The sequence below is a fragment of the Muntiacus reevesi genome, chromosome 1 (genome assembly GCF_963930625.1).
Source record: "Muntiacus reevesi chromosome 1, mMunRee1.1, whole genome shotgun sequence".
Taxonomy (NCBI): Eukaryota; Metazoa; Chordata; class Mammalia; order Artiodactyla; family Cervidae; genus Muntiacus; species Muntiacus reevesi.
The window spans coordinates 126,370,255-126,393,378 of record NC_089249.1 but is presented as its reverse complement, the minus strand read 5'-3'; the positions used below and the strand labels follow the sequence as shown (position 1 = coordinate 126,393,378).

Below are 23,124 nucleotides of genomic sequence, written 5' to 3'. Positions count from 1 at the left end.
CCAGGATGTGAGAGTGTTGATAGAGAAGTAAATGCAGGCTTGTTAGGGTTCCTTTTTTTTTTCTTTAGGGTTCCTTTTTTATAAGGAACAGTAGTCAGCTCTCATTGACTTAAAGAACAGCAATGTGTTACATGGATATCAACAGGGAAACTGGAAGTAAACTTGTCCAGGAGTCAAGGGAGAAGGGGCCCAGTCAAGCTCCTGTTACTGGAATAGTTTGCTTAGGACACATGCCCTAACTGCTTTAGGACATACATTGTCCTGCTTCTGGATTCAAAGTCCTTGGTCCAATTCTAAAAATGGAGAATTCCCCCAAATGCCAGAGCATAAATTCCTGACACTCTGGCAGTGGGATTCAGAAATGAACAAATTGATTTAAAGAAAATGATGATTTACACATGAGTTGGAAGAATGAAAACTTAGGCTTCTTTTAAATATACCTCTATTTTATGCTCATGATTACTGTGAAAGTTTTATCATAGAACATTCTTCTTCATTTAATAATAAAAATGTTAAATGTACTTAAAGTAAAATTTATAAAATTGATCATTTATCATACCATAGTTTGTGGTAGCCCCAAATCTGAAATTACATAAACTTTGTAGAGTTCTTCCTGAGTTTGACTATCATGTTTAAATCCATTCACTATTCATCTACAGTGCAGAATAATGAGAAATCAATCAATATGTAGTTTTATATTTAATCATAAGGAAAGGAAATTCTTAAATCATAGAAAAAATATTTATTTTTATTATTTTTATTTTCTCGAAGAGATATTTTTCTTTAAATATGCTCTATCTTCTTTTTAGAAAACAGGCCACAGCAATCATGACTGGGTTCTTCTTTAATCTTGGGAGTTTCTAAATTGTCATGCATCTATTTCATTTAATTCATTCTTTAAATATACATTAAGCGGCTAAGGAAAAATAAGCAGAATTGGATACAAACCACAGAGGAGCAGAAAGAAAATCAAGGAAGGAAAAATGCTGAGGAGGCAGAAAATGGAGAAGGAAGGAACTATTAGAGGAGAAAGCAAATTAAGTAGAGTAGAGGGAAACCAAAATGTTCAAGGCAAGGCAGTACTCAGTACTGTCTCAAGTGCGTGTGAGCATGTTCAATTGCTGCAGGCATGTCTGACTCTAACCTGAGTCTGTACCAAAAAGAGGCTGCAGAAGAACAAAGAAGGAGAAGGAAGGCATGGCCATACCTTTCTGTTCCTCGAGCAGAGCTGTGGCTCTCTGGTTTTCCTGACTACACTCAGTGTTGGGGATGCCTGTTGCTTTTAGAGCTGGTCCACTATTCAGCTACTGGAATAACTCAATTGACAAAAATCTTTGGCCATTTGAGTCTTTAAAGGCCTGAGTCTGAAATTTAGATTCTTATTCTAGGCAGAACTGGAAATTGTGTTTTTTCCCCCTGTTTGATTAATTTTTTTTTTTTTTTTCTGAAGTGTAGTTGACTTGCATTATAGTAGTTTCAGGTGTTGTTGTTGTTTAGTCCCTAACTCGTGTCTGACCCTTTTGTGACTGTATGGACTGTAGCCCGCCCATCTTCTCTGTCCATGGGATTTCCCAGGCAAGAATATTGGAGTAGTTTGCCATTTCCTTCTCCAAGGGATCTTCCCAACCCAGGGATCAAACTCACATCTCCTGTGTTTCCTGCATTGCAGGCAGATTTTTTACCTGCAGAGCTACCAGGAAAGTCCAACACTTATATGTGGAACCTAAAAAATAAAACTATATACAAAACAGAAACAGACTCACAGACATAGAAAACAAGCTTGTGGTACCAGAGAGGAGAGGGATGGGAAGGTGGACAAAGTAGAGTTAGGGATTAATGGATACAAACTGCTATACATAAAATAGATGCACAACAAGGATTTACTGTATAGCACAAGGAATTATACCCTTTATCTTGTAATAATCTATAATGGAATATAATCTGCAAAAATAGTGAATCACTATGTAGTGAAACTAACATAGTATTTTAAGTCAGTTATACTTAAAAAAAAAACAAAACAAACAACAGATGAATGGATAGATGATTGAATAAATAAATAAATAAATGGAGGGACTTCTCTAGTGGTCCAGTGGCTGACTCCCTACTCTCAATGCAGGATGTTTGGGTTCAATTCCTGGTCAGTCAACTAGATCCTATATACTGTAACTAAGAGATCACGTGCTGTAACTACGATCCTAAATCCCACAACAAAGACAGAAGATCCTGTGTGTGGAAACTAAGCCCTGGTATAGCCAAATAAATATTAAAAAAAAAAAAAAAGAAAAGGCAAAAAAGTGGTCAGTTTTATCTCAGTCTTATTCTTTGTGATAGTCATAAATCTATGCTGGCCCCCTCTGACCTATGTCATTGTGTAACTGACTCCCTTTGAGTGCAAGAGAGATCTGAAAATGATGGACTGTCACTTCCCTGATTAATTTCTTGGCTTTAAAACAGAGATTATCTTCAATGGGTGGGCTGCATACAATCAGGTAAACCCTTAAAAGAAAGGGGCTTTCTCTGAAGGAGATTTGACATGAGAGAGATTCTCCTGCTGGCCTGAAGGATTCTGTTACCACCATGTTATGTAAGCCCCTGATGAGTGAGAAGACCATTGGCAAGAAACTGGGAGCAACCTTTTGGAGCTGAGAGTGGCCTCAGACTGGCAAAGAATAGGGGACCTGAGTGTTACACTTTCTCAGAACTGAATTCTGCCATTACCTGAAAGAGCTTTTCCAGAGGAAGAGGAGACCAACCCTGGCCAACGCCTTAGTGAGAGACGCTGAGGAGAGAATCCAGTTGAACCATGCTGGTCTCCTGATCCAGGGAAACTGTATGATAATAAATGCGAGTTGTTTCAAAGCCTCCAAGTTTATGGTATTTGTTACAAAGCAAGAGACAACAGAAGAACTTTTTTTCTAAGACATTCGGTTTTGATTGTGCCACCTCCTGCTTTCAGAGTGTGGATGTTGTCTTTCTGAAAAAAATTCAAGTTAAATAAGACTTTTTAGAATCCCGTGCTTCCCTGGTGGTTCAGATGGTAAAGAGTTTGCCTACAGTGCAGGAGACCTGGGTTCAGTGCCTGGGTTGGGAAGATCCCCTGGAGAAGGGAATGGCTGCCCACTCCAGTATTCTTGCCTGGAGAATTCAGTGGACAGAGGAGCCTGGTTGACTACAGTCCATGGGGTTGCAAAGAGTTAGACCCTACTGAGCGACTCACACTCTAAAACCCTGATCACCTCCCTAGCCTTGTTGCCTGCCAATCTGACGTCCCTCCATTCCAGACAGACTAAAATAATTGGAGGTCTCATAACACTGCGCTCTCTGTTGCTTCACTTCTTCCTTGTAATTCCTGTCTCAATCTAAACTTCGATCTTTTAGCAAGTATTTTACTAGTGCTTTAAGACGAGCAGGGTTCCTTGGTGGCTGTAAAGCATCTGTCCGCAATGCGGGAGACCGGGGTTCAATGTCTGGGTCGGGGGTATCCCCTGGAGAAGGAAATGGCTATCCACTCCAGTCTTTTTGCCTGGAGAGTCCCATGGCTGGAGGAGCCTGGTAGGCTACAGTCCACAGGGTCGCAAAGCGTTGGACATGACTGAGCGACTTAGCTTCACTTCACTTACGACTAGTAGCGTGAGGCCACCATTACCCCGGTCCCCAGACAGTCTCCTTCTTATTCCTCCCGTAGCCCTTGGCACGCTAGCAAAGCTCTCGGTTTACCTGCCTGCCTTCCCGAGTACAAGGCGCGGGCTCTGAGGGCGGAGGTTTTATCTTACTCAGCATTTTGCTCTCCAGGATCTAAGTCCATGCTGAATGAATGAACTTGTAAATGGGAGAAGAGGCTGCTCACTGCCTTACATAGGCATTCAGGAAAAGCCAAATCGGAATCTCTTTGTTCCAGTGCAGAGAGTCTGGGTTTGGAATACCAGCTGACTGCACTACTCTTATCAGTTCAGTCACTTTGGGCGAAGTCTCTGAATGTCATTAAGTTTCATTTTCATACTTTGACAAATATGGATGCTGGTAAAGTTTACTGTATAAGATTGAAGAAACTAGGAAAATGTATATTGTCCCATAGATCAGTGCCAAATAGACAGTTAAATGGACAAAAAAATTTTAAACTATTGGTTTTATTGTAATTTCTTATTAATAATTGCATTTCATGCATGCTTAGACGTGGGCTACTGAGGGACCAAACATCTTTGCACCTTTTTCTTGTGCTGAGCAGATCTCTCTTTTTTCTTGTTCTCTTTCTTCTCTAGGTAAAAAGAAACTTAACAGCCCTTAGCTTGCTGTTTCCTGCTCCTTTGCTTCTTGGGGTTTCACTTTTCTTTCTTAGGAACAGGAAGCCACTGATCTCAACAGAACCTTTAGTCTCCAAACTGGCTAGTCCATAAGTGTGCCAGAGCACTTAACACTCCTTTAAGCCTTATCCCATTTTGAAAAGCTGGTAAGTGACTTGCTGCCATCCAATGTTTCTTAGCTGTGGGCAAAGAAATTTGCCTGTTTTTCTTTCTTTGAAAAAGAGTTTCAAGTGAAATCGCTAGTAAGATCATGCTTTTCTCTTTTGTTGGTTTTGTTTTTTAATGAATATTTCAAATACAGGGAATACAGAGACTATATAAACTCTATTGTAATCTTATACAGTTCTGGTTTTTTAAGTGATTTGCTTTATTAATAAGAATAGTTTTTTTTCTTGACAACTTCAAGGCATTACAGATCTCACTGAAATTATTGATGAGTCTCTCTTATATTTTCTTCACTTCCCTTACTTCCTAGAGAGAAATTGTATCCAGACTTTGTCATAAATTATTGTCATGCTTGTTTTTATGCTCTTTTACTGTATATACGTGTGTATTTATTTATTTTTTTTCTGAGAAGGTACTGTATATATGTGTGTATTTAAATGACCTCTAGTATTGCTTTGTAAATTGACAGTTTATTTATGGTATCATACTAAGATTCTCATTCTCCACTTGTTTCTTTCCAGTCAATATGAATTCTTTGAGATTTATCCAAATTGAGACAAATAGGTCTAATTCAGTTACTTCAATGCTCTTTAGTATTTCCTTTTATGAATATGCCAAAATTTGTACATCCAATCTTCTAACATCACCATAAACAATGATGCTATGCACATTGTTTCCAAAATGATGCATGCCCATCAGGACAATGTAAATATTCTGGAGTTTCTATATCCTGGTCATCTCTTTCACTGAACTTTTGTTTGGTGTGAAATGATATCCCATTGTTGTTTAATTTACAGTTTCTTCTCACTAGAACTGTTGAACATTTTTTCATATGTTTATAGTCCATTTAAGTTACTTCCACTTGTGAATTTCTTGTTCATATACTTTGACAGTTTTTCTATTAGGTTGTTTGTGGTTTCTTTATTGTTCATAGGTGGGATAATATTTGTAAGATATATGATGTTTTTATTTATTTATTTTTGATATATGATATTTTAAGGTTGCATTTGTTGTACCTTTTATTATAAAATATTTTAAGTTTTAATGTAGTTAAATTTATTTTTCTTTCCTTTATAGTTTGTACTATTGGTATCTTATTTTAGAAATCCTTCCCAATGCAAAGATTGTAATGACAATCTCTAGTTCTTCCTTCTAAAAATTTTTCACATTTAGTGCTTCATATCAACTGGAATTTACTTTTGAGAATGTTATGAGATTATGAGGATGGTATGACTTAATTAAATTTTTTTTTCCTATAGAGCTATTACTTGCCCTCCAAGCTGGGTAATCGGTTGTGTCAAGCTTGTATTTGGTTTACGTTGTTCTCAATTTCACTTTCTGCTTTATCTCATGTTTATTTCTTTGAAATTGTACCCAGCAGTTAAGTCTCCACTTGTAAACTTGTCATTCAGCTTTGTTTTCCAGGGTACCCCAGCTATGAAAGGGGTCAGTCTCAGGACTCTTGACTATCTTAATGCCACGGTCACATTTTCCTAATTATTGTAATTTTATATAATTCTTAACTTGCTCATCTTTAAAACTCTCTTGGCTATTCTTTGCTCCTTGAGATATCATGGAAACTTTCAGATTATCTTCTTACATTCAATCGAAAGAATGTTCTTGGGCTTTTGATCACCCTTGAGCTGAATTGAAAGATACATTTTGGAGGAATTGACATAATTTTTAAGAAGGCTTTTGTCATCTAAGAAAATTGGATAGGTCTTCATTTATTTGGGTCATTTTTCACATCCTTTATAACATTCTTATTGTAATTATCTCTACAGAAGTTGTTTGTATCTTTAAAAAAATTTGCTCCCAGGTACTTTATTTTATTTGCTGCTTTTTTGAATAAATTTTAAAAATCCACTTCCTTTTATTCTTTAGACTTGTTAGTATTTTGCTGAAGATTTAAAAAAAATATTTATTTATTTTTAATTGCTTGATGATTGGCTTACAATATCACAGCTGTATTTAAGAGTGGGACTAGCTTGCAGTGTTCCTGCTTGCAACGCCATTGTAATGTATTGGTCTCTATTCTCTTGAAGTGTTTTTTTTTTTAAGATTCTAATGTTTATCACTCAAAGTTTAGTTTAGTTATTGGACCCACTTATCTTTGCAATTTATTTGTGGGAAGTCTTTAATGGTGAGTTTTGTTTTTAAGAATAGCTATGGCACTATTCATTTTTTTCTATTTATTTTCATGTCAGTTTTGGTAAGTTTTTCTCAGAATTGGTCCATTTCAAATTTGCCTTCAAATTTGAAAAAATAAATTTGTTTTCAAATTTATTAAAAAAATTTTTTTTCAGCTTAAAAAATATTTTTATTGTTTGTAGCATACGTACTGATATTCTTGTCTATGTTCTTGATTTTGGTACATTGTCCCTCCCTCCAACCATCTTTTGTTTATTAATATCAGCAATGTTTTACCAACTTTATTATTTATACTTTTTGAAAACTAACATTGGTTAGTTAGTTTCAAACTAGATTAATAATTTTAGATTGATAATCATCAGTTTTTAATCATCTAATAATTGATGAATTATCAATTGATAATTGACAATTATTTTATTATCGATTTTAGATTGATAAACATCTGTTTATCAATATTAGCAATGTTTTAGCAACTTTATTATTTATACTTTTTGAAAACGTTGGTTAGCTAGTTAACATTGGTTAGTTAGTTCATTTCAAACTAACATCTGTTCATCTTCTCTTTGTATATTTATTTTTGCTTTATTAAGTTTGGCTTTTACTTTTACTACTTAATTTCTTTTTGTGTGTATGTAACTGGCAATTTTCCCCTGACTTGTGAAGCTGAATTTTATATTATTCATTTTCAGCTTTTCTTCTTTTCTAATACATATATTTAATTATAGACATGTTTTACAGCATGTTTTAGCTTCATTTCACAAGTTTTGACAATAATTATCATTTGTTCAATTTTCCAGATCTTATTAAGTTTTCTTATTTGATCAATGAACTTCCTAGTACTGAGTGAAGTCACTCAGTTGTGTCTGACTCTTTGTGACCCCATAGACTGTAGCCTGCCAGGCTCCTCAATCCATGGGATTTTCCAGGCAAGAACACTGGAGTGGGTTGCTATTCCTTCTCCAGGGGATCTTCTCGACCCAGGGATTGAACCCGTGTCTCCTGCACTGTGGGCAGACTCTTTAACAAGAGATTTCTTTATTTTCTCATGTATTAGGGAATCTGTTTTATGTTTGAAATGTTTTGAGACTTGCTTGGTTTTTGAGCTTTGTGTGACTACTTTGATATCTGCCATGTTTTTTCTTTCTCTCATTCTTAGACTTTAGTTGCATAGATATCTGCTCATTTTGCTATACTCTCTACTGTCTTTGGTCCTTTGTTCTTCTTCCTTCTGTTTGTCTGAATTTTTCATTTGATATAGCTTCTTCCAACTAATTCTTCCTTTCAAGTGTGTATAACCTTCAATTAAATTTATTTTGCAATTTTAAAATTTCAGATATTTATTTTTAAAATCTAAAATTCCCTCCAATTCCCACCCCACTCCATTTTCTGTCAGCCATTTAATCTTATCTTTTACTTATTTGAATACACCAAGCTTGCATGCTAAGTCGCTTCAGGCATGTCTGACTGTTTTTGACCCTATGGACTATAACCTGCCAGGTTCCTCTGTCCATGGGATTCTCCAGTAAGAAGACTGGGGTGGACTGCCATGCCCTCCTCCAGGGGATCATCCTGGCCCTGGGATTGAACCCACCTCTCCTGCAGCTCTTGCATTGCAGATGGATTCTTTACTGATGAACCACCAGGGAAGCCCACACAAAGCTTAGGTGTTTAAAAATCACTGTTGGAAACTCAATTTTCAGTATGAATTTGTTTCTATGTTCTGTTTTTTCTCTTGGTTTTCTATCATGTTGTTTTATCTGCTCTCCTGTGTTTATGATGAGTGTGAGACATGAATATCAAGAAAATGCAGACCAAATTTAAAATTAAGAAAATGTTCTCTTCAATCAGACAAAATTTATTTTGCATCTGTCCTATACAGCTATAGGCACTGGCAATTCTCATTTATCTCAATCCTATTATAGATTAGATTGAGAAGACTAGAGATGGAATTAAGTCTGTTTCAGTCCACTGGTGCTTCTTCCCTGTTCAGTTCAGTTCAGTTGCTCAGTTGTGTCTGACTCGTTGTGATCCCAGGGACTGCAGCATGCCAGGCTTCCATGTCCATCACCAACTCCTGGAGCTTGCTCAAACTCATGTACATCAAGTTGGTGATGCTGTCCAACCATCTCATCCTCTGTCGTTCTCTTCTCCTCCTGCCTTCAATCTTTCCCAGCATTGGGATCTTTTCCAAAGAGTCAGCTCTTCCCATCAGGTGGCCAAAGTATTGGAGTTTCAGCTTCAGCATCAGTCCTTCCAGTGAATATTCAGGACTGATTTACTTTAGGATTGACTGGTTTGAAGTCCCTGAAGTCCAAGGGACTCTCAAGAATCTTCTCCAACACCAGAGTTCAGAAACATCAATTCTTCGATGCTCAGCTTTCTTTATAGTCCAACTCTCACATCCATGCAAGACTACTGGAAAAATCATAACTTTGACTAGACAGACATTTGTTGCAAAGTCATATGTTTGCTTTTTAATATGGTGTCTAGGTTGGTCATAGCTTTTCTTTCAAGGAGAAAGCATCTTTTAATTTCATGACTGTATTCACCATCTGCAGTGATTTTGGAGCTCAAAAAAATAAAGTCTCTCACTGTTTCCATTGTTTCACCATCTATTTACCAAGTGATGGACCAGATGCCATGATCTTTGTTTTCTGAATTGAGAATTTTAAGCCAACTTTTTCACTCTCCTCTTTCACTTTCATCAAGAGGCTCTTTAGTTCTTCTTTGCTTTCTGCCATAAGACAAGTAAGATGGTCTGGTATTCCCACCTCTTTAAGAATTTTCCACAGTTTGTTGTGATCCACACAGTCAAAGGCTTTGGCATAGTCAATAAAGCAGAAGTGGATGTTTTCTGGAACTTTCTTGCTTTTTTGATGATCCAGCAGATGTTGGCAATTTGATCTCTGGTTCCTCTGCCTTTTCTAAATCCAGCTTGAACATCTGGAAGTTCATGGTTCATGTACTGTTTAAGCCTGGTTTAAAGAATTTCTTAGCATCTTCTTAATTTGACAGATGCACCAATGCCAAGTTTACCTTTCTCTATTCACTTCTTTTCCAAATCTTAGCCAATAACATAATTCTTTACTGCTTTGCTTTCTCTCCAATGCTTTCAAATATATCTATATCACAGCTATCCTTGTTTTTAATTGTTCTTATTGAAAGGATTGGCATGATGGCTAATGTTCTAGCCATCATGAACTTTCCTACCTGTTAAATCCTTTCATGTTTCAATTTCTTTCTTTGTGCACTGTTTTCTGAGTTAATTTCTCACTTCTATCATCAAATTCATGGATTGGTAAAATATGCCCTTATTCCAACCATCTATTTTTGTAAAAAAGTTTCTATTTGAACCCTGTCATGAGCTTTGTTTATGTCTGTTTTTGCCTTATGCTGGCAAAGTTGAGTAACTTGGTAGAAACCATATTATCCACAAATCCTAAAATTTTTACTATGTGTTACTAAGAAAAAGTGTGACAATCTCTGCTCTAATTTATTAATTTTTCTCTACTTTAAAAACCCAGTCTCTAGTTTCTTTTTCCTAATGACTTAAAAAAAATTAATGATATTTAAATGTCTAAATTATCTATTTTTCGTATCTACCCATTAATGTTATATATATTAAAATATATAATATATATGTATATGTATATACATATGTTTGTGTATATAGTTCTTTACACTCCAAATCCAAATAGCATGCTTTAATTGGGTCAGCGAATAAAGGACTCACTGAAACTAGGATAGCAGAAATCACAATATTGTACTGCTCTCTGAAACTATTAAATTTTTTTTCCTACTAGATACAAAAGAATGGCAGTGACAACCCGATTGACATGGAATGAGGAAAGAAGTTTTCAAAAGCTGCTTGGAAATGTTTCTCTGAGACTTCTTTATAAGTCTAGTGTCCATGGAAATTTCATTGCAGAAATGCAGAATAGGTGCAGATGTCAAGGATCCACTATAACAGTGATTTATCATTCCGACAATATTTTTGGTATCTTTATGCTTGGGCATAGTTCTGAAATGTCTAAAAGTTTTATAGAGCCAAATATATCCTTCTTTTTTCACTTCAAAAGGATGAAACAATGGAAATGAAATCTGTATTTTTAAATTCAGCAGTGACAAGTAATTGTAATAGTCTGATATTTAATTTCTCTAATTATGACAATAAGTGTTTATCTCTAAATTTCAGCAAAAGATGCATTGATATACCTAGATTCTTAAAGGAAAAATTAAGAGCAAAATCTGACTCAGACTTCCCATATTTAGAATGTGAAGTTTTTCGAGTTGAAGGTATGTTAATTTGTACACTACTATGTTCTGATTCTAGTCTTTGTGTTTGGTAGCTCATAATTAATCTACAAGAACAAGAAAAAAAAGACAAGTAAATAGCATGCCACAAATTTTTTAATAACCTCCAAAATGAAAAATGGAAGGCATAAAGGTTATGGGGTTATCACCCAGAAAGTATAGGCAGCTTTGATCAAAGTAAGTTGAGAAGTATGAGTGAAGAGATGGAGACGGAGAGAGAAGACTCACTATTTTGACACTGACACCTTTTGCGTCAGCTCTGGGACTCCTAGGCATAATTATATGAGTTTGCAGAGTGACTTATACAAAGAAGACACTTTTAGCTCCTCTTAATCTCATTATGCTGCCAACCCTAATTCCTGACCAAACAGCTCAGCTGGGTTATGCAAAAAGACTCAATGCCCTATTTAGAAGTTAGACTTGGTCACATTTAATCAGACAAGCTTGAAAATTGTTATGCCATGTTTATTTCCTTTAGGAATTAAGGATGAGACAGGCTATATAAACAGGCTAACAAGAGCCACACAGTAAGTAGTTTCTTGGACTATCTATTACTCATTTCATTTAGATCAACTGTATAAATGGCACTGACGGTGAGATTAAAAACCATGTTACTTGGAGTGATAAAAATCAGTGGTCCTGACTTAGTGTGTGGAAGACAGTTTAGAACAGCAACAAAAACAAAACCACTACCAGCTGGAATTTTTAAGATCCACCTCATGGTAGTTTGACTTCATGTTTCACTATGGTCCTGTTAGATTCAAAGTTTTCCAGAGTTGAGATGACAATTTTAGATAATTCCTCTGAATCCTTGTTTTGAGAATCAAGTTTTCAGAGAACCTCAGAAAATTTTAAAAACAAAGTCCCCTCTCCCCACTTTATAGATAAACACCTGCATTGCATATATTTTATTTTTGTTTCCCCTTAATGTAACATTGTTACTGAAAATTCACTTTCAGTGTTGTTATTATTTCTTATTATACTTATGGGGTCTAAGGCTAATAGTTTAGAAATGATTTGGTTGCTGGTTAGTTTAACTTAGTCAGATATAGATAAGTACATTTCTTCAAGCACAGAATGTATAACCTTAGACCCTTTCAAGTTATATGAAAGAAGATGCTAATATCAGAATAATAAACAAATGTTAAAACATGCTTTTTAGCAGGAAGAAAAGCTCAGCAGAATTATATTGTTCCTTATGGAAGTTTGGCTGTTGTATTTAACTACTGCAGTTTTCCAGGCACAGAAATAGTCTCCTAGCAGACGTCAGAGCCTACAGTCCCTATGCAGACTCGGTTTCAGAAATCCGTATTCTCTTGCTGGGTTCAGTTGGGTCTGGAAAGTCCAGTTTTTTTCAATTCAGTGAAGTCCATTTTCCAAGGCCATTTGACTCGCCAAGCCATAGTGGGATCTGATGTCACCAGCATTACTGAACAGGTAAGTTATTTCAGGGTTTCCTGAGGATTTTGTTTTATAGGTTACAATTATGAGGTTTGTTCATTTCTTTGGCATTTTCTCTCGATAGCTTAACCTCCTAATCTGTGAACAATTAAATTCTAAATCAAATGTAAAACAGGAATAAAAATGGAATCAGAATTGCCCCCATGAGTTATATTAGACAGAGAAGCTTTCCATTTTTATGGATATAAGCAGTTTTAAGAAGAATGCTTTTTGGTATTTGCAAAAAATAATAAAATAAAATAAAATAAATAAATAAAATAAAAATAAATAAATAAATAATAATAATAATAAATAAATAAAATATAATAAAAAAATAAAACTTTGTAGAAATCTTGGTCCATTTTATTTGAGATATATATATATATATTTACTCATGTCCCACATGGTTTTGCCTTGGGTTGAAATTATTTTCTCTTTTTTTGTAATAAAGTAATGAAAATTATGTATTGCAACACTTTTGCATTATATGAGATCATTTAATAGAAAATGATCATGAGAAGCAAAATCTTCATGGGGTAAATCAGTTTACCAATGCTCCTATAAAGACTGTCTTATTTGTAAGTAAATATATTTAAGGAAATAAGTACTAATACCATTTTAAAAACTGTTATGCTAAAGATCTTCGATTTACAGTGCAATATTTATCTAGAAACTTCCATTCTATGCTTGTCAATATTATGTAATCAAATAAAAAGAATAAAGGGAATTAATAGAAAATGTCAAAATCAAGCTGTGTTTTTCTATGATTGCTAAAGTCCAATATTGTTATCTTGTGATAGAGAATATGTTGTACATTGTCAATGCAAAATTCAGCATAAGACAGTTATAGCTGATTTTAGTTTTATGTCATATTTAATAACTGAAAGCATTTTCTAAGACTTTTAAGAATCACATCTTATTTCTGGATGTTGGCTATTCTCTATCCACTTCAGTGGCTTTATATGATATATGGGCCTCACCTCAGGAGCAAGATACTGCAACAGCAATTCAGTACATTAAGCATTGATTGAAATGTTTTTGTTTGCTAAATATTGTGTTGTAATAGAGACCTAAATGCAAATAACACTACAGTCCCTTTAATCAGGGAGCTCAGAGATAATAATGTAGATAATAATCAAGTAAATACTATTCAGTGTGAGACATATTGTAATAGTGGTACTCATCAGGACAGAATTTCTGTCTTCTTTTTATGTTGAAAACTCCAAAGACTTGCTGATTTAAGGGAAGATGTATTAGATCCTGAACTCCAAATAGAATGCAAACACTATATACATTAAAGGAAAACAGGACAGTGTATTTGTGAAGCAATATATTTATTGCTCAGAGACCCTTCTTTCTGAAGAGTTGAAGCTGTAAACGAAACAGGTTAATGGTTATTGGAAATATGAATGTTGCCTATTGATCTTGAAATTTTAAAATGTATTGAATATTATCTAACTCTAATGCTCCATGTAATTTCTTTCATGTTGAGGTACCAATAAACCCCATTCACTTAGATTAAAATCTCCAGTAGAATTGCTTGAGGCATTTTTATGAAGCCATGGGTGCTTTGACTCCATCACAAATGACAATAGGTTACAGAGGAATTCTCTACTTTCTGGTTTGGGCTGAAATAACTGAGTATTGTCTGGTGTCTCTGAGAAGCCCTTTTCTTTGTGATTCTTTCCAAATCTTCCATAGTTGAGTCTATGTTGAAAGTGTATTTGACCAATAAATGAAATTTTTTCAGAGTTATCCTAAAAAAATAGTCTTGGGACCAGATGGAGTGTGTCTAGAAAAGAAGCTTTGTTAAAGTGAAAAGTTAAAGTGAAAGTTCCTCAGTTGTTTCTGACTCTCTGTGACCCCATGGACTGTCCATGGAATTCTCCAGGCCAGAATACTGGAGTAGGTAGTCTTCCTTCTCCAAGGGATCTTCCCAACCCAGGGATCGAACTCAGGTCTCCTGCATTGCAGGCAGATTCTTTACTAGCTGAGCTACCAGGGAAACCCCTTTGTTAAACTAGTGCTTCTTAAAGTGAGGTGTGTTGATCCCATGAGAGTCTTTGAAATGCTTTTAAGGGATCTATGAGCTGGAGAATCCCAGGGACGGCAGGGCCTGGTGGGCTGCTGTCTGTGGGGTTGCACAGAGTCAGACACAATTGAAGTGACTTAGCAGCAGCAGCATGAGCTGAAGACTCTTTTAAAAATACTAATATCTTTTTTGCTGTTTCTAGTGTATTAACACTTGAACTGATCAAACAAATATAATATTATCTGTTGGCATCTTAGCATGAATCAAGCAATGGCCGCAAACCCTCCACAGTCACTGTAATCGTCCCCACCACTGAGCTTGCTATAAAAAAAACCAAAACACCAGTTTAATTTAAGAATTTTCTTGATGAATCTGTAGCAGTTATTGATTTTATTTAAGCTCAACTTTTGAATGCACATCATTTTAAAATGTGTGACAAAATGGGACGTGCATATAAAGTGCTCCTGAAAGTGAAAGTGAAAGTGTTGTTGCTCAGTTGTATCCCACTCTTTGTGACCCCATAGACTAGAGCCCGCTGGGTTCCTCTGTCCATTGAATTCTCCAGGCAAGAATGCTGGAGTGGGTTGCCATGACCTCCTCCAGAGGATCTTCCCGACCCAGGGATCGAACCCAGGTCTCCTGCACTGCAGGCAGATTCTGCATGCAAAGTGCTCCTAATGCATGTCAAAATATAGTGGTTGTAAGCTGAAATTTTCTCATGGAACATCATATATGATTGAAAAGACAACTGAAAGACTTCCTTATTTATACTTGGATATTTGGTAGACATTTTGGGGGAAAATGCACGAAATGAGGGTATCACTTCAAGGATAACAACCCACAGTGTTTGTTGTCAAAGATAACATTTGAGCTTTTAAGAAAAAGAACATGAGGAAGCTTGTATCCACTACTTTGAGCTTGAAAACTTAAGAACTTAAAGACTTATCTAATGAGATTAATGATGGCATTGACAAATATGATATTTTAATATTGTAAAATGAAATGTGCCAATATTTGGAAGATCCAGATAAGCCAGTGAACCAATACTTTCAAATGGCCAATGCATCAAGTTACAAAATCATGGATGGATAAAAAATATATTCAAAGTGTAAAATAGATCAACAAACTTAATGTCATAGTTTGAAAGCATCACAGATTTCACATTGCAGGTAATCTTTATGGAATTATCACTTGTTCAGCTTTGATGTATTATTAATGAGCAATGTCCATAATTCTCTAAAAGCTGCTAAGTTAAATACTCCCTCCTTGCCTACTACCTGTATGTGTGAGGTCAGATTTTTTCACATACTTCAACCAAAACAATATATCACAACAGATTGAATGCAGAGGCAACTATGAGAATCTTGCTGTTTTCTGTTGATTCAGACATTAAACAGAATTGCAAAAGGTAAATCAATCCCACTCTTTTCTATAATTTTTTGAAAATAGTTTTTTTCTAAACTTGTTAGATTAATATATAACAGGTTCATATTATATTTTTAAATAATTTAAGAAATATTAAAAAGTTTTGTTTTAATTTCTAGTATGTTGCACATAAATAGGCAAGACCCACATGAATAAAATATCTTTGGGATCCTCAATAATTTTTAAGAAACTTAGTTGATCTTGAAACCAAAATGTTTGAGGACCACAGTAAAAGTATTAATGAGTTTTTCTTCTTCTTATTACATCTTAAAGGCTAGTTGAAGAGTGAACTTTTATATTGCTGTGTTTTGTTTTACAGTATAGGATATATTCTATTAAAGATGGAAAAAATGGCCAATCTCTGCCATTTATGTTGTGTGACTCCATGGGGCTGGATGAGAAAGAAGGAGTAGGCTTATGTGTGGATGACATACCCCACATCTTAAAAGGGTGTGTGCCAGACAGATATAAGGTAAGAATCCTTCAGGGTGTAGAACATTTCAAATCATTTTCAGCAATGCTTTTCATTGATGTTTTATCACATGAGTTTTTAACTTTTATAAAGTGGTTTCAACACCAACTAACATTACTGTATTTTAAATTAAAAAATATTTATGTAAAGAAAGCAGATAACTTCTCTTATTTTCTACAGCATTAAGAAATATAACCAAAAGGCAAGATTTTACTCATATAGCTTCCAAGAAAAGGTCAGGAGGAACTGTGTTTATATTACTCTTTGCAATGATTCTAAATAATAGGAAAGGAGTAATATAATCTCTTGCACTTTTATAGTCACTTAGACAAAATATTGAAACAACTACTCTTTGTTGATATGTGATGTTATACTGAAGGTGAGCAGGCTTCACTACTTAATACAGCCTAAATACCTGATTTCAAAGGCTGGCCCTGCCACCAATTAGATGCGTACGCATAAGTAAGTTACATGCTTGTCTCTGTGAGTTTTGGTTTTTTATGTGTGAAATGCAGATAATAATAATGCTGATCTCATAGGTGGCTAAGTAGATTAAATGAAAAGATAAACTCTAAGTTCTCAGAAAGTTAACCATTATTGTCACCTTTCTTTCAGATATTGGGTGCAATAAAATTAGCCTCAATTTCTAAGCAGTGATTTCCTTTTCCTCAATTGTGCTTTGAGATTTGAAGAGACTGAGATTTGAAATTGTTTTTTAAAATAACAAATAACATTGTCTGTACTTTTCTGAAATATTTCCATTAATAATTAATTAAGTTGTAATTATAATTTTTTTTTGCCAAAGCAATGAAGTGGGTTGTATTTTTTTTATATGATACCATGCTAACAGTGGAGAGAAAGTATGAAAGAATGCTATGAACTAATCTGGGGCAGGAGTATCTGGGAGAAGGGAAGTTTTGTGTTGGAAGTTAGTGGAGATCATGCTTGAAACATAAATTGTATCTGAAAGAATTCATCAGAGACTTTCTAATGTTACCTTATATTTCTATAACAGTTTAGTCCCCATAAATCAATTACACCCAAGCATCTACTTTCATCACCTCTCCATCACTGAAAGACAGGATTCACTGTGTAACTTTTGTCTTTGATATCAACTCTATGGACAATCTCTCCTCTGAAATGATGGCGAAGTTCAAGCAAATTCAAAAAGAAGTAATAAACTGCGGTGAGTTTCATTGTATTCATCAAAACATTTTTACTTTGGAATAAAGATACATTCACAGAAAATTGCAAAAAGAACACACCAAGGTCCCATGTCCCCTTCTTCCAATTTTTAGAGTCCCGGTTTGGTTGGTGGCAATAGCAGATAGAGATCATTCAAAGGCTTTACTGAAATCCTTAAAGACTAGAATGGCTATAATTTTTTCATCATGTGTGATTTTCCTATGGCTAGATAGAGGAGTTACCTCCCCATATTCGGTGACTAGACCAGAAAGCTTAAAACCAGGAGATACAACACTCATAATGTGTGTTATAGCTCTGTTATTTTGTTACATGTGTAGATTCAAGTAACTACCACTACATACAGAACTATTCTATCACCATAAAAGTCTTTGTCATGGTACCTCCCAATCCTCACCATCCTTAATTTTTGACAGCGATTAATCTTCTCTTCATCTCCATAAATTTTGAGAATGTTATACAACTAGAATCTCAACAGTATGTCTGATTTGAGGCTGGCTTTCTTCACTCAGTCTAATATCCTTTGAATTCCATAAAAGTTGTTATGTATATCAGTTGTTCATTTCTGTTTATTGCTGAGTACTAATTCATGGTATAGCTATTCCATAGTTGTTTTAACCATTCTTTATCAAAGGACTTTTTGATTACTTCTGTTTTTTGGCTCTTGCACATAAAGCTCCTTTGAATATTAGTGTGCAAGTTTTTGTGTGGGTGTAAGTTTTATTTCTTCTGGGATCATTCCCCCAAAGTGTGATTGCTGGGTCCTATGCTAACTCTGTGTTTAATTTTTTAAAGAAAATGCCAAACCACTATTAAGGATTACTGCACATTTTATAATTTTACAATATATGAGAGATCTAGATTCTCTGGATTCTTGCTAGTATTTGCCATTATTGCTTTTTTTAAAAAAAAAATTTAACTCTTCTAGTAGGTATATAGTGATAGTTTGCCATGGTCTTAATGTGCATTGCCCTAATGGTGGCTCATGCAAAGAGTTGACTCATTGGAAAAGACCTGATGCTGGGAGGGGTTGGGGGCAGAAGGGACTGGGGGCAGGAGGAGAAGGGGTCGACAGAGTATGAGATGGCTGGATGGCATCACCGACTTGATGGGCATGAGTTTGAGTAAACTCCAGGAGTTTGTGATGGACAGGGAGGCCTGACGTGCTGCGATTCATGGGGTCGCAAAGAGTCGGACATGACTGAGCGACTGAACTGAACTGAGCTGAGCCGAACTGAATGATGGTTCAGCTGGTAAAGCGTCTGCCTGCAATGCAGGAGACCTGGGTTCAATCCCTGGGTCAGGAAGATCTCCTGGAGAAGAAAATAGCAACCCACTCCAGTATTCTTGCCTGGAAAATCCCATGGATGGAGGAGCATGGCAGGCTACAGTCCATGGGGTCGCAAAGAGCTGGACATGGCTGAGGGACTTCGCTTTAATGACGAGTTAAATTGACCATCTTTTAATGTACTTCTTTACTTGTATAGGCCTTCTTCAGTAAAGGATCTCTTCATGTCTTTGACCTATTTTCTATTTGTACACTTTGGTTTTTTTTTACTGTTGAGTTTTAAAAGATCCGTAAATCCTAGATATGATTCAATTGTCAGATATATGGTTTGCAAATAGTTTCTCCTAGTGCTCAGTTACCTTTTCAGTATCTTAGCAGAGCCTTTCGCAAATACAGTATTAAAAATTTTGGTGAACTCCTATTTGTCAATTTTTTCTTTTAAGGATCATTCTTTTCATTTTGTGTCTAAAATCCTTCACCAAGCTTTAAGTCTCGTTTTTTTTTTTTTTTCTGTTTTCTTCTAAAAGTTTTATAGTCTTACATTTTATATTTAAATATGTAATTAGTTCTGAGTCACTTTTTGTGTAGGATGTGAAATGTAGGTCAAGGTTTATTTTATTTTTGCCTATGGATATTCAGTTGCTCCAGGACCATTTGTTGATAAAACTGTCATTTCTCAATTGTATTGCTTTTGTACCATCAAAAATCCATTGTCCTTACTTCTGTGCATCTATTTCTGGATCTCCATTCTGTTCCCTTGATCTATATGTTCATTCCTCTACCAACATCACACAGTCTTTATCACTGTGGTTATATAATAATAAAAACTATAGGTCTTAAAGTGGGTGAAATAATTCCTTCCACTTTATTCTTACTTGTCAAAATTATTTTCTCTATTCTAGTTCCTTTACATTCCTGTAGGAATTTTAGAGTTACTTTGTATATTTCTACAAAAAAAGTCTTAATGGGATGTTGATTGTTTATTAGTTCTAGGAAGATTTTTTTCATCATTAAATTCTTAGGATTTCATGTCATCTCAAATGGGGACAATTTTATTTCTTCTTTCTTAACTTGTATGTGTTTTATTTATTTTTACTTATCTTACCATCCTGACTAGTACTTTCAGTTGAATAGTGATGAGAACAAATACTCTTGTTTTGTTTCGGAACTTAGGAGAAGAGATTCAATGTTTCACCACTTTAATGTCAATTAATGTCATTATAGTTTTTAATAGCTGTTCTTTATTCAATTGAAGAAGTTCTTCTCTATTCCAACTTCTCTGATAATTTTTTTTTAAAGCATGAATGGCTATTGAATTTTGCCAAATGATTTTTCTCTATAGATTGATATGATCATGGGAATTGTTTCCTTCTGTAGTTAGTTTATATCATGGATCATATTGACTGACTTTGAATCTTGAGCCAACTTTGTCTCCATAACACAAAACTCATGTGTTCATGGTACATAATTCCTTTTATATATTTCTGAATCCTAGTTGATAATATTTTATTAAGAAATTTGGCATCTATATTTATGAGGGATATTGGTCTATAGTTTCGTTTCGTTTTTTTTAATTTCTGTAGTGTTTGTCAGAGTTTAGTCTCAGGTAATACAGGTGTTATAAAATGAGTTGGGAAGTACTCTTTCCTCTTTCATTTTCTGGAAGGGATTGTGTAGAGGTTTTTTTTTTTTTTTTTTTTTTTTTTAATGTTTGGTAGAATTCTCCAATAAAACCATCTGACCCTGGAGATTTCTTTTTCAGGGATTTTTAAAACCATAAGTTCAATTTGAAAACAGTTTTAGAGCTATTAAAATGATCTATTTCATATTAGATGAGCTGTAGTGTAGTTTGTAGTGTATAGTTTCATTCTATTTCACCTAAGTTGTCAAATTTATGAATGTAGACTTGTTCATAGTATCTTCTCATTCTTTTTATGTCCTTGGGGTCTGTAGAGATATCCCTCTGTCCTTCTTGGGGAAATAGCTGTTAGTAAAGTAGACCTTTGATTCAGTTACAGCCAGTTATTATTTACTTTCATCTCTATGGTTTTAGAGAAAAGGCAAGGTCCTTAGTAGAACTGTGAAATCAGTGTACTTCACATTCACAAATGCTCTCACACAACTCTTCTTGCTTTCTCTCTTTTGTGGGGCTCTTCTTTAGTCTTCAAGATCCAGCAACCACTTTCCCCCCCTGACCAATTTAAAACACACTGTTTGAATGGGATAGTAGCTGATTGCAATTTAGTATAATTTTAATTCCATTTAGAAATTGTCTCTCATGTTGGAAGAAATAATTTCTCCCATTAGAAGAACTTCAGGTCCCATATTGAGATTTTTTGGGGATGTTGCATTCTCCTGATCTTAAATTTACCTTACAGAGTACTATTTTCACACATATTTAATTACCTTGCTGATACACTGCTGTTTATGATATAAAATAACTGATTTATCTACTTGATATAGGTGTAGCACAAGTAGCATTACTTACTAAAGTGAAAAATTGCAATGAAGTTCTTCAAGACAACTTCTTAAAGATGAATAAGGCTATGATTTCTCGAAGCCAGGTAAAGAATACTTTTTGCAACTAGATAGAATTGTAATAGTTTTATATTTTGTGTGTGTGTGTGCATGCTCACACTGCATATTCACAGGTAAATGAAGAAATGGATCAATTGGCTGGTTGATTGCAATTAATATTCTACTTTGAAATAATAACCTGAATTATAATTATATTCAGAAAATAATATTAAGCCATTGTGTTTACTGTTTCTTTCTTAAATTATATTTAAATTCAGTCAAATTTTAGATATAAGACTTACATTTATTAGATTCTTTTTTCCACAGATACAGAATGCCAACAGGAGACTAGGCATTCCTCTTTCTAGAATATTGGTGGTTGAAAATTATGCTTCAGAGAGGGAGATGGACCCTTTAAAGGACATTCTGATCCTCTCTGCACTGAAGCAGATGTTCCGGGCTGCAGATGACTTCTTTTTTTTTTTTTTTTGCAGATGACTTCTTAGAGGATTTGCCTCTTGTGTAAACAGGTGATCTGGTCCCATCCTCTTCCTGTCACAAAGTTTTTGGAAAAACACTAAGCTATTTCTCAGTTGGATGGTTGGTACCCATCTGCCTGGGGTAGTCCTGACAGCCATGTAACAATATTGCTTTGTTCTTACTCTTTTTATGTTTTGTTTCCAGATGCAACTGCAGGAATGTTCCAGCTCTGCCTCAATTGACTTGATTCAGACACTTGGCCCAAGCTGGAGTTGCCAACAGCCTCTGAGATTCTGCTTCTACTTGGGTTTTACTTTCTGTCCCTGACAACATCTAGCTGATGGTTCCTTCTAAGATCGGTCATACCTCAAGTACAATGGCCAATCTTGAGCAGTAGTGGGCCAACATATATCCTATTGCAAACCACCTTTCGTATTTATGCACTATTTACAAATTAATTTCTATGACATCTTTGAATATATCCTCAGCGAAGTTAACTGTTCCCATACTTACTTAATTGTTTGAACACTTAATTTAAAACTCAGTGTCAGTACTAACCCCACTGAGTATAAAATGGTTATAGATATCTCCTTCTCTAAATAGTGAGCTTTTCAAGAAGCAGGGTTTGGATTTTGCTTATCTTTATATTCACAGAAATTCACACACTGCCTGGAAGGGTGCAAGCGTACCTGCTATTAAGCATATCTCCCGATCTCCCCAGTGTGATAACATGTATTTAAAATTTTTTCCTTATGAAAAGGAAGACTGTGAGAGAATGAAATGCTGGAGAGAAATAAGGGAAGAAGAATGTATCAGTTAACTCTGGATGAAAATATGAATTTAAGTTAATTAAAAGAAACAAGTGTTCCCAAGAGATTAACATTTCATTTCTGTGAGAAAAAACAAACATTTTTCCTCTAATGAACCCATGCCTGAGTTTCATTGATGGAATTCCAAACCACCCTAGCCATATTTCCAAAGTAGAGTGATCAAATAAGGTTACTAGTGTAAGTTAATAATGAGGTTCTTTTATACAAGTACTCCCAAATGATTCTAAAGTTCACTGAATAGCTGAAGAAATTAGAACTATTAATAAAGAAAGAAGAAGAATCAGGTTTTCTCTCTTTTTACTTAACTCCTTTCAAATTTCTGTCTTTTTCAAATGAATATGCTTTGGATCAATAGTTCTTTATATTATATAATCTAACTTAGAATTATTATCTTTTGGGGAAGTCCTGGGTATTACAAGGGCAACAATTCCTTCGAGATAATTATGGGAAAAGGAATATTTCCAAAAGCAAAGCTACAGGTGAAGCCATATTCTAATGAATGTCCA

General features: G+C 34.9%; 1 protein-coding gene across 1 annotated transcript; it reads left to right on the top strand.

Moving 5' to 3' along the window:
* The first annotated feature begins 4,386 nt into the window (after window positions 1-4,386).
* Window positions 4,387-22,827, top strand: IFI44L (interferon induced protein 44 like). Its single transcript, XM_065928186.1, is given in 11 exon segments — window positions 4,387-4,447; window positions 10,421-10,677; window positions 10,680-10,913; window positions 11,410-11,458; window positions 12,172-12,280; window positions 12,282-12,368; window positions 16,148-16,300; window positions 17,316-17,346; window positions 17,349-17,486; window positions 21,255-21,355; window positions 21,636-22,827. Coding segments are annotated over 10 exon segments (1,320 nt in total). The 5' UTR covers window positions 4,387-4,447; window positions 10,421-10,430; the 3' UTR covers window positions 21,807-22,827.
* The last annotated feature ends 297 nt before the right edge of the window (window positions 22,828-23,124 follow it).